This window comes from Pongo abelii, chromosome 10 (assembly GCF_028885655.2).
Source record: "Pongo abelii isolate AG06213 chromosome 10, NHGRI_mPonAbe1-v2.0_pri, whole genome shotgun sequence".
Lineage (NCBI taxonomy): Eukaryota > Metazoa > Chordata > Mammalia > Primates > Hominidae > Pongo > Pongo abelii.
In genome coordinates, this window is record NC_071995.2 from 6,081,769 (window position 1) to 6,099,818 (window position 18,050).

Sequence of the window (18,050 nt, forward strand, 5' to 3'; positions counted from 1 at the left end):
TGGGTACCAAGGGGTTTTGGGGAGTGGGAGAGGAAGGTCTTTTGGTCTGGACAAATGCAGCAGTAACAGGAAAAGGAAGTCTCTGGCTCTGGTGTTGAAAACAAGATACTTCAATAAGAGAACAAATCCTAAGACTGGGGCCGAAAGAGAAGCGTTGGCACATGCCAAGGGGAGTTACTTCTCATGCAGAAGGAAATATTTTGCCAGGCATTGCTTCCCCTAGAAACTGTTGATTTTACTTTTTGTCTCCCAGATTGAAAGCCAAGAAAAAAAAGCTGAAGTGGTGTCTTGGTGCAGATCATGTCAAGACACCAGGGTAGTGTCCATGTTAGAAGGTCACACTCGATGTCCATACCACCGGGCCAAGCCTTGGGACCATCTGCTTCCCACTACCCTCAAGGTCCTCACCAGCTTGTTGCAGTCCTGGAAGACGTCACTGGTAAGGATTCTACAGGAGGAATCCACCATCGTCTGCTTCATGATGTTGTTATGGCAGGTGGCAGGGGATGAGTCCAGAGGCACCTGGGAACCAGGCAAGAGATAGGCCAGCCGTCAGCTGGGCAAACTGGGGTTATTCAGCCCAGAAGGATCCGAGAGACCCTCCTTCCCACCCTGCAGCCACCTGAAGGTCATACCACCCACAACCCCCCTTCCAGCCCCCATGAGAATGGGGACAGAGGGACATTCCAGGAAGCAGGCTCTCAGGCTCTGTTCACACAGAGACCCAGACGTACTTTTCTGGTGTCAGCACACTGCGAGCTCACTTTCCAGGAGTTCCCAAAGTCCACGGGGTCTTCCTCCACTTGGAGGTTGCTGCTGGTGAGGTCATTGTTCTGGATGCCATCAAAATTCCCACACAGGCCACACACTTTCTCCTTGAGAGACAAGTTGAGGGGATGAGCACCGTCAAGCCCAGGGGCATGCTCTCTGGCTCAGGGGAAAGGGGAACGTTCCTGGCAGCGATGGAGGCAGAGGGCATTTGAGGAAGAGGAGGAGGAGCAGGACAGAGACTCAGAGGAGGCCCGAGGTGAGCAGCAAAGCCTTGCCATTGCCAAGACCTATTCCTGAGCTTCCTTGCTGGCCCCATTTTATTTAAAGCTATGGAAACAAAGAGAGGCAACATGCCCATGTCACCTAGTCAGCCAAGGGCAGAGGTGGGAATCAGGCAGCCTTGGCCCTGAGATCACTGGTGGGAACTATCACTGTCCCCAACAAGCGTAGAAGCAGAGAGAGGAGCTAGGTCCACTGCTCCACCAATGGAGGTGTAGGGGTCCAAGGAGGGAATGTTATAGAACTGCCTGCCTCTGGGCAGGTGAGTCCCCTTGCCTGGAGAACCGCAGCCTGTTCAGACCAGGCTGGGCAGAATTCTGCTCTATCATAAATGTAACCAGGAAGATATGTCTCACCTGTCTCCATGTTCACCCATCATGGAGTGCAACATGCAACGAGTTCTGAAAAAGTAGTTACGAATGAGTGAGAAACAAGTAAAAACTACAGAAAGAGGAGGGATAAGTTCTAGTGCTCTGTAGCACCACAGGTGACTATAATTATCAACGGTTTATTGTATATTTTCAAGTAGCTGGAAGAGCAGACTTTGAGTGTTCCCAACACAAAGAAATGGTAAATGTTTGAGGGAATAGATATACTAACTACCCTGATTTGATCATTACACACTGTATACATGTATGGAAATATCACACTGTCGCCAGTAAATACATACAGTTAAATGTCAACTAAAAATAATAATAAAATTTAAAAAACTACAGAAAAAACTGGAAATATTTGGCCTGGAGAAGAAAAGGTGCTATACTTTTACAACATACTTAGAGCCCTGGTGTTGAGACAGAGAAAAAACGTATTCTATCTTGCTTCAATAAGCAGCATTCGGCTTGGTACAAGGGGTGTAAGTCACCAGGAAACATAGAAGAAGAATGTTCTCACTGTTGGACAAAAAGGCCAACGATCTTCCCATGGCCTAGAAGCCCCCATGGTATGGCTACTGCCCCTCCCTGCCCTCATGAACTACCATTACCCCCAAGTCCCTCCTCTGCAGCCACACTGACCTCCTTGTACAACCACTGCAGACACCTACCACTTTAGGGCCTCGGCACTTGCTGTTCCATCTGCCTAAACTCTCTCCCCTAGATACTGGCATGACTCATTCCCTCCCTTCCCCAAAGACTGTGCTTTTACATCCCCTCTTCACAGGGCCCATCAGCCCAAACTATCTACAGTAACATTCCCGCTAGGATATAATCCGCACCGGGATTATGGAAGGCAAAACAGTGGCTCCCAGGAGATGAAGAGTTTATCCTGGATTATCTGTGTGGGCCGAATGTCATCACAGGGTCTGATCAGAGGGAGGCAGAAGGGTCAGAGTTCAAAAGGTGCTGTGACAGAGAGAAGCAGAAAGAGAGAAAAAGAGTGGAAGATGCTACGTTGCCAGCATTGAATATGGAGGATGGGGCCACAAGCCAAGAATGCAGGCAGCCTCCAGAATGTAAAAAAGGCAAGAAAAGGGACCTCTCTCAGAGCCTCTAGGAGGAATGCAGCCCTGCCCACCAATTTTAGCTTTCTGACCTCCAGAACCATATGATAATAAATTTGTGTTGTTTTAAGCTATCAAGTTTTTGGTGATTTGTTATAGCAGCAATAAAAAAAAAAATACATGGAAGACACATACACACACACACACACACACACACCCCTAAACAAAAAAACTTTTTTCCCCTGACTTTTTTCCCCTGCTGTATCCACAGCACTTAGGACAATGTTTGACACATACAGTAACTTAGTATTTGTTGAATAAATGAATGAATGAATTGTTAATACTTTCTGGGAATGAGATGGGCTGCCACAGAGAAGTGAGGGCAGTGCTGCCTCACTGGCTTGTACAGGCTGAAAATGTTGTTATCAGGGAGGCTGTGGAGGCCATTCCTGCCTAACTAAACCAGCAGCCAGAGTAGCCAGAGCCACTTGTCACATACATGCCACTTAAAGAAATCATTCAAGTTCCAACAAACTGTTGGACCCTAAATAGTGGAACCATTCTCAAAAGTTGGTTATTAGCAATTTTACAAATAGCTCTCAAAACATGCTGGCCCATGACTCAATGATAAGGCAACACCCTAGAATAGTCTGCAGTGTTATAATAATATTGTGCATGATTGGTTTGCTGCTTTAGGTTAAGAAACCTAAAGAAAAGTTGATATTGTCATTCAGATTCAGGAAATACAGAGAACACCACAAAGATACTCCTCGAGAAGAGCAACCCCAAGACACATAATTGTCAGATTCACCAGGTTGAAATGAAGGAAAAAGTGTTAAGGGCAGCCAGAGAGAAAGGTCAAGTTACCCACAAAGGGAAGCCCATCAGACTAATATCAGATCTCTTGGCAGAAACCCTACAAGCCAGAAGAGAGGGGGGGAACCAATATTCGACATTCTTAAAGAAAAGAATTTTCAACTCAGAATTTCATATCCAGCCACACTAAGCTTCATAAGTGAAAGAGAAATAAAATCCTTTACAGACAAGCAAATGCTGAGAGATTTTGTCACCACCAGGCCTGCCTTACAAGAGCTCCTGAAGGAAGCACTAAACATGGAAAGAAACAACCTGTACCAGCCACTGCAAAAACATGCCAAATTGTAAAGACCATCGATGCTATGAAGAAACTGTATCAATTAACGGGCAAAATAACCAGCGAACATCATAATGACAGGATCAAATTCACACACGACAATATTAACCTTAAATGTAAATGGGCTAAATGCTCCAGTTAAAAGACACAGACTGGCAAATTGGATAAAGAGTCAAGACCCATCAGTGTGCTGTATTCAGGAAACCCATCTCACCTGCAAAGACGCACATAGGCTCAAAATAAAGGGAGGGAGGAAGATCTACCAAGCAAATGGAAGGCAAAAAAAAAAAAAAGCAGGGGTTGCAATCCTAGTCTCTGATAAAACAGACTTTGAACCGACAAAGATCAAAAGAGACAAGAAAGGCCATTAGATAATGGTAAAGGGATCAATTCAACAAGAAGAGCTAACTATCCTAAATATATATACACCCAACACAGGAGCACCCAGATTCATAAAGCAAGTCCTTAGAGACCTACAATCAGGGAGCAGAAAACACTCCAAAGGCCAAGTCCCCAACAAGATGAAGCAAGAAAGCCACTGACCTGGTATGTCTGCTTCAGGACCACGGAGATGCTCAGGTGGTGATCCCAGACCACGGAGAGGGCTTTGCCCAGCAGCAGAATGATGTACCGGCCAGACTCCACCACCTCAAAGTGAGTCTCATCCTTCATGGGCCTCTTCACATTCACCTGGAGGAAGACAAAGCAAGAAATCCGGAAGGATGAAGGGCAGGCTCAACAGCCAGATCCTCCCTCCACTCTACACCTGCCCATCTGTCTTCAGTGCCCACGAGTGCAGGCACCGTCACCCCTCCAGGACCCCACCTGCCACTGCACCCCTGTAGGGCCAGCCCCATGCCAGGACATGTCTGTGACCATCTCACCACCACCACTCTCCAGGCATCCATGACCAAGAGACAGTAACAGAGGTAGCAGCAAAATCATGACTATGAAATGAAAGTACTATGAAACCAATGAGCAAGTATTTTATTGACAATTAGTCATTAAATATAGTGGTCTCCTAGATAGGTTTTCAACACGGCAATGATTTTAAGCATCTCTAGTCAATTGTTTAAACATCTATTCCTCTATAAAAATATGCAGTAGACTCTCACCTTTCTTGTATCCCACCACCTCCCCCTGCCCAGAGCCACTGTCATCAGGAGACACAGCTGAAGAAAAAGGAAACTGAGGTGCTCAGTGCTAGTGCCGGGACTCACACACCGCAGGTTCAAGAAGGGCTCTGACCTGAGCCTCTGACTTGGCCCAATCCCTGCCAGTGCTGCACCCTGGAGGCCCATTTCAGCATGCGTGACGGACTCTCCAATTCATCAGACTGAGGCTGAGGCTGAGAACCGCCATCACCCCTTTGCAGAGCTCCTCTCGTTAGTAACATATCACATGCAGAGCTAATCACATGTGCAAATCTATCCCTCACATGTCTGCACACCTCCTGTTCGGCGTCATCACTGCCACTCTGCCCTAAATAGAGCTGTTCTTTGAAATGGAGTTGACACTGCTGACTCACAGTTAATACGTTATGCTTGCTAAGCAGTTTTCTTCCATAATGGTGAAGAATTCACCTCCCAGCCCCTGCTGTCAATGGTGGGTATTTGGAAGAAGGCAGAGATGCAGGCTGAGGCCATGGGAGAAAATCAAGATACCAGGACAAGTTTGTGCCCAGAGCCTGGGTCTCCACAACACTCCATGTAGTCAGAGCAGCTGATCCAAAACTGCAGCCTGGGGATGACCTGCAACTTTAAACACAGGTTCCTGGGCCCTACTGAGTCAGTAGGATGGAGGATGGAGCTCCAGGACCCACATTTTAAACAAGATCTCCTAAGGGAGTCTTGTGTACACTTATGAGAACTACTTTTTAAGTTCTTAGTACACAGGGGACTGAATCAGTTTACTCCTCTTTTGAGCTCCTTTAAAAATGTTTATCTGGCTGGGCGTGGTGGCTCACGCCTGTAATCTCAGCACTTTGGGAGGCCAAGGCAGGTAGATCACCTGGGGTCTGGAGTTTGAGACCAGCCTGGCCAACATGGCGAAATCCTATCTCTACAAAAAATACAAGAAATTAGCCGGGCATGGTGGCGTACACCTGTAGTCCCAGCTACTAAGGAGGCTGATGCAGGATAATTGCTTAAACCCTGGAGGTGGAGGTTGAAGTGAGCAGAGAGCTCACACCACTACACTCCAGCCTGGGCGAAAGAGCAAGACTCCCTCAAAAAAAAAAATGTTTATCTGAAAAGAACAGAAAAACATATGAAACATATCCCGCAACATCATCACTTCATACACACACACACATACACACACACACAAAGAAAGCCCGGCTACCCTCCAGTCCCCACCCTACTCCAGAGGTGAGCACTGGTTCTTCCCATGTTTGTGCAGACACACGTGTACATCCTTCACACACACTCTGCACTGTGGCTAAAATGGGATTGTGTCATCCTTATTGTTCTGTCACTTGTTCTTCTCATAAAATAATACGTCACGGTCAGTTGCAATAGCTCTGCCTCATCCTCTTTAACGGCTGTGCATTATTCCATTCACACAAGTTCTAAATGAATGCTTGGAAAATGTTCCTATTAAGTGACAGAAGCACAAAGCAGGACATGAGGGTGGAAGAGATGAGGCTGCACTTACCTCCCCGTCGAACAGCTCAATCTCTCCTCCCTCCACCAGGATGGTGACCCGTTTCTCGCATTTCACTGAGGGGTGGCTGCATCCCTCATTCCCCACTAGGATCCGAAAGGTCCCAGGGTTACTGCCGCAGTAATCCTGGGGAAAGAGGAGTGCCAGGAGACCATTATCCCCACTGGCTCTCACCAGACCAGAAGATTGGCATCTCTTCATCACAGGCCTTTGAGTATGTGTCACGGGATGGGATCTTGCCATGTCCATGGCTGCGCATATGTGTCTCTGTGTGTGTCTGGGGGACGGGGGATATGCCCAGGTGAATGCCCTCAGGTGTGTCAACCTTGCCCACGACAGATGAGCCAGGTGCCTGCAGTGAGTGGGGTGGGGGTGGGGAAGGAGGGAGAGGGAGGGAAGGTGACATGTGGCCTGCTTTGATGGATGCATCAGGCTCAAAGGCCTTGCCTAGAGCCCATTAGAGTCCCACTGGAGCCTTGCCTAGACTCCCACCCAGGTAACTGGGACAGTTTGACCACAGGGCACTTTGTGGGTCTAAATTCTGGTTGAATCCCTCTGAACTGCTGGCCCAGAAATGGAACCAAAGATGGTTTGACACAGCTCCATGGATCCTGAGCTACCAGGTCGAGATGAGTAGAGAGGATAAGGAGCTCTGGTCCTTGTTGGTCAATTGCATAGAAAATTAAGCAAAAAGAGACACAGTCCTGGCAAATACCTCCCCCATGGTGGCTATTATTGTGGTGTGATGAAAAAAAAAGATAAAATGTTCAGCTTAGAAAAACAAAGTGTGTCGCTTGAACCCAGGAGGCGGAGGTTGCAGTGAGCCGAGATCACACCACTGCACTCCAGCCTGGCGACAGAGCGAGACTCCATCTCAAAAAAAAAAGAAAAGAAAAGAAAAAAGAGGCTAGGCATGGTGGCCCACGCCTGTAATCCTGGCACTTTGGGAGGCTGAGGCGGGCGGATCACGAGGTCAGGAGATCGAGACCATCCTGGTTAACACAGTGAAACCCCGCCTCTACTAGAAATACAAAAAAAATGAGCCAGGCATGGTGGCGGGCGCCTGTAGTCCCAGCTGCTCGGGAGGCTGAGGCAGGAGAATTGCATGAACCCGGAAGGCGGAGCTTGCAGTGAGCCAAGATCGTGCCACTGCACTCCAGCCTGGGCGACAGAGCGAGACTCCGTCTCAAAAAAAAAATAAAAACAAGGTGTGAATCTTGATTCTGCCACTTATTAGTAACACTGAGCAAACCACTTACTTTTCTGATACACACACCGACACACACACATACACCCATATACACACAGGCACATGCACTCAAACACACATACACATACACCCATGTACTCATACACACATACACTCACACACATGCTCACACATACACCCATGTACTCATACACACTCACACACATGCATACACACACACATATCCATACACACATACTCACACACATGCTAACGCATACACACATACACCCAGGTACTCACACACACACACATGCATACACACACACACACGTAGCCATACACACACACACATGCTCACGCATACACACACATATACCCATGTACTCATTCACACAGTCACACACACGCACATGCACACACCCACACATATACACACACACATGCTCATGCATACACACATGCACACATACATGCATACGTATGTCCATACAACACACACAATCTGACCTCTGTAAGATTCCATTCAACTTAATGGAATTGTCAGGTTAAATGGCTTTGTGTTAGGCTGATGCACGGCGAAGGTTAAAAGAGGAAACAAGGGTGTAAGTGCTTTATTTGTTCTTATCTTCAGCTGAGATTTCTGAAAGAGGGAGTTAGGTCTTGATGATACTCCCCAAAGGAGGATGGCAGAAATGGGAGGGGCCCCAGGACAATGCATCAGAAGACAACAGAACCAGCTGTAGGAAAGGAAAACAAGCCACACACACGCAGGGCACCGTTTGGAGGCGGAGTCTTTAAAACTGGTCCACTTGGGAAAGCTGGCCTGGGCAGGGAAGGGCTGGGAGCAGCAGATGCTGACCGGCTGTCTGGTCCTTGCTGCACTGAATTAATGTTTTCCTGGATATTCAGATTTGAAATGGGCTGGGTAGTTGTTCTGCAAAGCTGGTGTCGCCTTGTCTTTTGCTGCTGAGGCTGGGAAGCTTCCATATAGAATCTCTGGGAAAGCTCTAGAGGGGCGCATACCCCCCGGCTCACAGGTTCATTGCCTGGTCTGCATGCCCTGTGTCCCCAGCACACTGCCTGCCTCTCTGGGCCAGCCCAGGTGTGAGGTGGGGACTGCGGAGGCTGCTGCTGGCTCCGCCCCATGCCCAGCATGCTCTACACAAGTGGTCGGTCCACAGTCACCCACGCTGCCTGACTCACCAGCTCCTGCAACTCAGCCTCTGGGGCTGGGGCTCCTATGGGTTTGTGGTCTTCCATTCAGACCACACCAAGCCCCCACCCCTCCTCCTCCTGGGAATGGAGACAGAGGGACCATATTTGTTTAAAGCTTCACAGAGTACAGTGCCTCAGCTCTGGTGAGAAAAGCACTCATACTTCCTTGCTTACACAGTTGATGTCAACCAGTAAGAGAAACTTACAAGAATCCACGCAGTGAGGAGTGGGAGGCGGAGGGGCTGCTGCCCACACTCACCGGTGAGGATTCCTGGACTCGTTGTCATCTGCTGGGCAGGATGACTTTCCTGTGTCCACGCTCCCCTCTCCTCCCATTCTGAATTGTATCAAGTTAGACATTAAAATGGCGGAGAATTCCACAAAGCCATACCGTGGGAAGCAAACTCCAGGGGTCATTTCAACCATCCCCCCGTCCAGGGCCACTGCACAACACCTGCAGACTGTGCACCTGCCCAGGGTGCTGGAAGGGGGGCTGAGCGGGACTGACTTCCCAGCCCAACCCACTCCCTGAGCTATGCACCCTGACTGAGGCTGTGTCTACCAGAAGGAACAGATGCCTTTTTCTAATTCCACATCTGTGCTAATGTGGACTGGCAGTAGCCTTTCTCCCACACCAATCCTCAACAACAAACAAGCTTCTGTCTCATTTTATAAGTCCCCAGGTGAGCAGAGGGAAAATGCACAACCACTTTGAGCTTCAAATCCCCTACCGCTTCAGGCACTTCTGTGAAGGACTGGGAAATACTCCAGTAGAAACCAGACTCCAGAGTTGTTTCTGCAGACAGACCCGCAGAACCTAACCTGAGGCCACGCCTCCCACCCCTCCTAGAAAGAGACAGCACCCTCTCCCCATCTCCCCACCTCTCACCTGCACCAGAACGTACTGGCATTCCCCAGGGAACATGTATTTGAGCCCGTCAAAGGTGAGGTAGTGGGCCATGCCGATCGTGGAGCACGTGGCATCACACACATGGTCTGTGCAGTTCCACTTCCGGTCCCGACAGACACTAGGAGCAGTCATGGCAGGGATGACAAGTTGGACACCTTGGGTTTGAGGGCCCATCTGGGCAATAGAGACAATGAAGGAACACAGAATACTCTGGGTGCCTCCCAACCCTCCAGGAAGCCCAAGAAGTTGAGGACCTGTAGTGTGGAGTGTGGACTTCATAGGCCCAGCACGGGGCCCAGCAGGAGACAGGGAAGCCTAGTGGCTCCCCCTAAAAGGGGGAAACTGAGGCAAAGAAGGGAAGGGGTTGTCCAAAGTGAGTCAGGCAGCCAGGGAGGAGGACCAGACGCTCTTTAGGCATCCTGTTATGAATTCGATCAGCCTCACCCTGGAAGCCACATCTACCTGAGATTGGCCACAGGGTCTCTGTAAAACAGACACACTGATGTTGAAAGCCTGAGGCTAATGGGAAAAACAAGACAGAACAGCGGGAAAGCCCAGAGTCTGGAAAAGAGTGATGAAGCATGCACTTCTGCCAGGAGCGGTTCTGTGTGCATAGCTACACGTTAACATGTACGTAGCTACATGTTAAAATCTATAGTGATCTGCCCACTGCCACGTGTCTCACCCTGCCACCACCCATAACCAGAGCTGACATCAGGAAGCCCACTTGTGCGTCAGAGGTGGTAAGCTCAGACCTCAAGCCCAAGAGACAGCCCTCTCTACCTCTGTCCAGTAGGCCTCTTTCCAAGGCTGTGCACAGCCACCAAGTCAAAGGCAGGGTGAATGAGCAGGGTGAGGGGTTACGTGTAGGATGGCCAAGGAAAAGGGAAAAGGCAACCAGCCACCCTCACCTCAAACCACGCCATTACAAGCACACTCACGATGTGCTCATGGGCAGTGTAAGGCCTGCAAGAAAAGGACCCTCCAGACCCCGTACCCACTGGCAGCTTGGCCACAAATGCAATGACTGGTGGGGCGAGGTCCCTGTCTTTCCTGGGGCCCATCTCCCTGAACACAAATACAAGCTGAGCATTCCTAATCCAAAACTCTGAAGTCCAAAATGTTCTGAAACCCAAAACTTTGAGCACCAACATGACACCACATGGGTGGCTGAGAGGGTGACACCTTTACTTTCTGATGGTTCAATGTACACAAAACTTTGTTTCATGTACAAACATTAAAAATACTGAATACACATTAAATACATATTTAAAATATTGTATAAACTTACCCTCAGGCTATGTGCATAAGGTATGTATGAACCATAAATAAATATCATGTTTAGACTTGGGTCCCATCCCTAAGACACCTCATTATGTATATGCAAATATTTCAAAGTCCAAAATAATCCAAAATCCAAAACAGTTGTGGTCCCAAGCATTTCGGATAAGGGCTACTGTACTAACCTGTTGAATAGTGTCTACGCAGGATGGACACAGGTGATGAAAAAGATTCTCCCCATTTTACAGATGGAGAAACACAGGCACGGAGGAAAGGCAGAGAGTAACCAGGTTCCCGCAGGGGGCTGGAGGCAAGTGCGGAAGGTCCTGTGGCCGCGTGCGCCCTCACTCCACCCGCAGGGCCTGGGTCCCCAGCGCAGCCCCTCACTGAGCCTCACCAAGTGTTGCAGCCAATCTTCACTGTTTCTCCGGGGGCATACTCCTTGCCCTGATGGAAGCAGGGACACCTTTCCAGGGCCACACATCTGTTTTCATGCCGGACCTAAGAGAAAAGAATCCAAAAGTCTTCAGGGCCACAGTGACTGATCTACAGCCCTCCTCCAGCCCACTCCGGGAAGTGTTGTTGGAGACTTGAGCCTACGTGTAAGCCCAGCACTGGGACCGGCACCAGGACCAGGGCTGAGCCAGGGGGACAGCTTCCACTGCAGGCCAAGCCAGGACAGGGATCCCATGCCCAGGCCGGGGCTTGGCAAACACGGGTTCCCATCTACACGGCTCCTCCCTGTCAACTAAAGACACTGACTGCCCTCTGCCCTCTCGTGCCCTGCTGGGGCACTGTAACCTGGACACTTTTGCAAAGGTACTTCAAAAAATCACATCCAGAGGCCTTGAAATGCACATATTCTTACACCCAGCCATCCCAAGGAAAGGATTTCTCTGAGGGAAATAGAATTATGGACAAAGATTGATGGAGAATTATTTATCATTGCAAAAAAAAATTGGAAACACTTAATAGGAAAATGACTAAATCCATTAAGGAATCGCCAGGCGCCAGTATCCTATGGTGCTATTACAATGGTCCTTTGGAAGAATCTTAAATGAAGTGAGAAATACTTATGCTGTTAATTTTTAACATAGGAAGAAAAACTGTATATACATATGGTTCCAAATTTATATATATTTCACAAAAGACTAGAAGGAAATACAGAATTTGCCTCCAGGTGGTGAGCTGGGATAGGCGAGTGGGAGGATTTTATTTTCTTTTTCGGTTTTAAAATTTTTTTCCAAGTATTCTTCAATGAGCATGTATTATGTTTATAATTAAAGAAAATGAACACTATATTGAATAAAATTAATATGTACTTAATACTCTGGAGGTGAGGGCCAAATATTGGGCATAAGTAGGAATCGATCAGAACTAGAGTCTGGGGGCTGGTCCAAGCCACAGGCCCCCTCCTGCCCAGTCTCCCGTATCCTGATTCACTCTCCACGGGATATGCTCTACTTCCCCGTCCTCGCCCCTCAGGAAACTACTTACATGAGCATGTTGTACTCCTCAGGTCTGTTGGGGCTGGGGAACAAAAAGAACTAAGAACCACCAGCCCCAGTGGGCTCAGGAAGAGTCAGCCAAACCCACTCTGAGCTCAACATGCGGACACACTTCTGTCCCGACTCCAGGCCGCAGCCCTGGGTGCCTGCCCTGGTGTGGCCTAGCCTTGGGGGCTCTCAAAGAGGCCTGGGTCACCCCCAGGTGAAGGACTGTGGCACCTTGGCTCCAGAGCTCCCTGCAGGGTGAGAAGCTCCCAGTCTGAACAGCTCCAGCTCCACATGACTCAGTCACTCCCCAGACAAGCCTGAGCTCCCAGGCCTGGAGCTGGACAAATCCCTAGGAACAGGGCAATCTTGGGCTGAACAAAGGGCTTTCAAGGACCCAGGCTAGAATCGTACGTGAGCATGTGAGCATGTGTGTGTTGGGGCAGTTGGGGGGAGGGAAATAGGAAGAATCCTCCACTACTTAATGCCACCTTCACCCAACCTCAGGAGGTGTTCCCGCGTCTCTGGAAGCCCAGCTGATGGGGCAGGATGACAGCGCAGAGCATAAGATGCAGGTTGACCGCACTCTCCGTAGCTCTTACCTGAACCACTGTTCTTGGGAGGGAATGTGCTTAGGCACCCAGTAGGGAAGATGACACCTTGGTAGGAGCTGGGAGGGGCTGAAAAACCTCTCTCCAGCAGAGCATTCAAAGCCTATGTCACAATTAGGGTTCATTTCCACATCGCCCCATCCAGTGTTAGCTCTGACTTAAGCCTGAGGCCGCCTAGTGGCCACCTAGTGGCTGCTATAAGAATGACAGAGGCATCCCACGGATACCTTACACTCAACGGAAACCAGATAATACACCTCCCTGTGGCAAATACCACGTGGGACATAAGTGCAGGGATGGTCTCCAGGAAACACAGCCAAGCTCCCCTTTACCTCAGCAGCACGTGTTGCCCCTCACCCTTGGGCAGGCCGGGTTGGGGGCTCCCAGGCCTCTTGGTCTGCATGCTGCATGTTTTTACCTCTCGCCATGACATTCAACCCATGGGACAACCCACCGTGCATTCACAGCTCAGGGAGACCCTCCTGTCACCCAGGTGTGGGTCTATGGAAGCCCAGCGCTCCTCCAGCAGACAGAACACTCCAGTCCCAGCTCAGGTGTGAGATAACAACGCCATGACTGCAGCCGCCACCTCCTCCTCCTTCTGAGCACCCACTGCAAACCACATGGCTGCTCTCTTCCCTGACTTGTGTTAGCAAGAGGAGGTTATTAATTCATGGACAGCAATATTATAACAGGACCTTGATATTATTAAGTGAGGACTGCTATGAAGGCCACAGTGGTGTGGAGTTAGGTCATAAGAGAGCTGGAGAGGAGACAAAACATAACCTTCAATGAGAGGAAAGGGTTTCCAGGACACAGCATGAGACTTCCTGACTTGGGAGAGAAGAGCAGGTAACAATAGCCCAGCTAAAAACACCCAGAGAATCCCAAAGCAGCAAAGACATTCAGGGAGGTGGAAATTCATGGAGGTACACAAGCATGGAAATAAAGGGATGATTTAGGGGACGGATCAGACCCAGAGGGGAGCTGTGCAGAGAGGCGGGGCAGGCCAGCGCAGCAGTCCCTGATCAAATTTTGTGGCAAGTCACTTAAACCTCACAGTTAAAACAAAGAGAACCACCTCCATCTAGTGTTTGTTCCTTTGGGACATCAGAAGGCTACTAAGATAAAGTCTATGAATGTCCCCTGAAGACTTCAGAAGAAAGCCTGGCAAAAATACTCGTCCCATCATTCACCAACTCATGACATCTTCAGTCCGAAAGGGCTCAGGCTGAGAACGTGGTCCTACGTGTTGGTCCACTCCAAGAAAATTATAAAGTAGGAAAAAACTGGTCTTGTTACCTTTCTCTGAAAAGACCTCATTGTCCCCAAACTCTCCATACATGAACACCATCATGACCCACTCTCCAAAATCTTTTTTACCTTCCAACTGCCCCTCGTTCATTCTCCTACCCCATCAGTACTTTCAGGCCAAAGCAGCTGAACTCAGCCAGAAGTTTGCAAGGAGGAGAGTGATCTGATTAAAGCACTCCTGCTGAGCGTGATGACTCTTCCTATGAGGACTTATGAGGTTCTGCTTTGTTTAAACCTCTCACTTGTTAACCAAAATGAATTTTTGCTTATTATATTTCAGTAAGCCCGACTGAGTGACAAATCGTGGACCATGTAGGAGATATTCCTGAAATAGGCCCTTCCTTGGGTCTTTTAAAATGTGCAACGCCCACATGTGAGGCCGCCTCTGGATGGGCCCTTGAACCCAAGCTCTGAACTTTAAGAAGCAGTGCCCAACTCCTTCAGTCTTCATATGGGGCCAGTGAGGAAACTGGACATCCTGGGATCAGGGACATAACCACACTTCTCGCCGCCAAGAGGCTCCTAATACCAGCAGTTTGGGAGATGTAGCTGCTAGGTTTCAAACGGGAAGTCAGCATCTCCCAGACAGAAGCTTAAGTGTTTCAGATTGGAGGAGCCCTGGTCTCGGAGTCAGGAGACCAGAATTTCCACTATACAACTATGAAGGCTTGACCCTGCTCTGTTCCCTTTCTGTCCTCAGTCTCCTCCCGTGTGATACAAGGGGCTGACATAATGGGACCTCAGGGTTTCTTCTTCTCCGCCCTCTAGGATGCTCCCGGAGTTACCCCTGTGGCCGGACTCAGGAAGGGTGAGCAGGGCAGTGAGTTGTGCTTTGCTGTCACCTAGTGGTGGTAGCAGGTAATATTCTAACTTAAAGAGATGGACACTTCAGGCAAGCATCGCTCCAAGAATTTCTGAACTAGAGAAAAATACCTGGGAGATCTTCCAGCACAACCCCCTCATTTTATCGATTCACTGGGTCTCAGAAAGTGAACACTGGGATCTAAAAAGTTGCTCCTGTGTGTGCTAATTCCCTGCAGCATCTCTGTTCATACCAGGATTCACCGTTTCCCACCACGAACTTACTGTAATAGTTAGTGGTCATTAAACCACCACTCACTAAGCACCTCCCATGTGCTCGCTGCTCTCATCTCCAGTCTTCCCAACAGCCTGCAAGCCAATTTTACAGATAAGAAAATTAAGACGCCAAGATATTAAGTGACTTGCCACTCATTTAAGTAGATATTAGGAGGCAGGATTCAAACCTGGAAGTGTGAGGTTCCGATACCATGCCGTTTCCAGGCGGTTTCTCTGCCCTTCATTTATCACGGTGCGGACCACTTAGCAAAGGGACCCCCATCCTCCTCATTCCCATGCCTGGAGACCTTTGCACGATGGCAGGAGCAGATACAGCCTGCAGCTCGTGGGGTCAACCAGAAAACCTCTGCTCTAAGCAGGTGCCAGGCCTGGGACAAATCAGAAAGAGAGGGGCTCTTTCTCTGCCCCCGGCAATATTTTCAAACAGGTGCTTCTGGGCATATGGTGGGACCCTGAGAGACACCTTAGAGGAGGAGAGACAATCATCAGCTGAGAACAGGGCTGCTCAAAGTGCATTCCCTGGGCCAGGGCCAGCCTGTGAGGACGCAAGCACAGAAACTAAGAGAAAGTGTTTAGAAAATCTTAGGGAAATTTGGCAGAGTGATGTTATGTCTGTTATATGTCATAAAAAGTGGGAAGTAAGAGTTTAGATTTAGGGATCATGAAAAAAAGGAAAGAAAACATTTTTTAAGGCCGGGCATGGTGGCTCACACCAGTAATCCCAGCACTTTGGGAGATGGAGGCAGGCAGACCACCTGAGGTCAGGAGTTCGAGACCAGCCTGGCCAACACGGCAAAACCCCATCTCTACTAAAAATACAAAAATCAGCTGGGTGTGGTCGTGTACGCCTGTAATCCCAGCTACTCAGGAGGCTGAGGCAGAAGAATCACTTGAACCTGGGAGGTGGGGGTTGCAGTGAGCAGAGACCGCACCACTGCACTGCAGCCTGGGCGACAGAGCAAAACTCTTGGCTCGAAAAAATTTAAAAAAAAAAAAATTTTTTTTTTTTGAGACGGAGTCTCGCTCTGTCGCTCAGGCTGGAGTGCAGTGGTGCAATCTCAGCTCACTGCAACCTCCGCCTCCTGGCTTCACGGCATTCTCCTGCCTCAGCCTCCCAAGTAACTGGGACTACAGGTGCCCACCACCACGCCCAGCTAGTTTTTTGTATTTTTAGTACAGACAGGGTTTCACCGTGTTACCGGGATGGTCTCGATCTCCTGACCTCATAATCTGCCCGCCTCAGCCTCCCAAAGTGCTGGGATTACAGGCGTGAGCCACTGCACCTGGCTGAAAATATTTTTTAGTTGGGTGGGATCATATTATTTTTGTCATTGCTTTTGTTTTATTTTTATGAGAATTCATTTTTATTGTATTTACAAAAGCATGGGTCCACAGCAGGCTGGAAATCTAAGAAAAAGCGTCCTTTACAGGTCTCTCCTATGGACAGCAGGAGGAACTGATGGGTGCAGCCTCTGAGACAGCCTTGGATAGTTACAGAAACAACAATGAAAGCTATTCCTACACTTCTGTAGAACTCTCTGGCTTTAAAATGCTTTCACACACATCTCCTTGGGGCCCACAGCCATGCGTCATGGAGGCAGAACAGGAATTAGGTGTCTGCATAACACATGAGGTGACTGGGCTTCCGGTAAAGACTGAAGGATTGTGCAAGAGCACAGAGTGGGAAAGCAGGGAAGCCTGGCCTGACGGGTCTGCCCTCTGCACCCCATTCCTGCTCGGTACTCTTTCTGCTCTCCGTAGATCTGCCCCCAGGAAAAAGCCACTTCCCTTTCCCCTGTCAAGTCCTCAGAAGAATGCAGAATCCGTGACCCCTTCCCCAAGCCCTTAGTGACATCCCACAACCCTGCCCCTTCACAAGGGACAGACTGGACAGAGGAACACCCCGAGGGATAATGTCTGCACCATCAGATGGGCCCAACAGGGTGTTTCCAGTCCAGGCCCATCTTCTTTGTGTTATGGCCAAGAATACATGTCCCGTGCTGCAGCCAGCACGCTGCGCACACTTAATATATTACACGGACTTCTCTGCTCTCTCGAATCTGGCCTCAATAATTTGCACATTCGCTGGCATCGTAATGAAGCAGTTGTGAAAATAACCCAATCTCTTACAACATGAACTTGCGAGTTTATAATCCCCTGTGGCTGAAGTGCGAGTCACCTCGTCACATGACAGGTATCCAAGTGCTGTCCTCAGAATGCATGTCCAGTGCTTCAGGAATGCCAGCCAGCACCTAACAGGACAGCCACAGCCTGTATTTGAGGTCTCACTGTCCTCTTTTTTGGATTTGGGGTCATAATTATTGTGGTTATTAATATTTAAGGCTATCAGTATTTTTTCCTTCATGACAAAAAAGTTCATTTCAAAGCATATCCGACGCTGACATAGTCCTCTGAGTGATGTTCCTTCTCCTGCTGAGTATGATGAAGAGACAATGATCTACGCCTCCCCCACACCAAAACTCTAAGACACTCTACATAAGAGGCCCCAGGGATAAAGAAGAGCAATAAGGAAGATTCCCCTGCCCTCTCCTATTTTTTGTTCCTACCCAGGTCTGAGATTCCCCTCCTTAGAAACCCTTCGTGATATCCACCTTCTGATATCCACCTTCT

General features: G+C 49.0%; 1 protein-coding gene across 1 annotated transcript in view; it reads right to left on the bottom strand.

Annotated features, from left to right (window-relative positions):
* VWF (von Willebrand factor) overlaps positions 1-18,050 on the bottom strand; it is a 176,123-nt gene that overhangs the window by 76,018 nt on the left and 82,055 nt on the right. Inside the window, 6 exon segments of the mRNA NM_001246277.1 lie at positions 409-522; positions 735-875; positions 4,185-4,331; positions 6,297-6,431; positions 9,602-9,740; positions 11,301-11,404. Coding sequence (NP_001233206.1) covers positions 409-522; positions 735-875; positions 4,185-4,331; positions 6,297-6,431; positions 9,602-9,740; positions 11,301-11,404 — 780 coding nt within the window.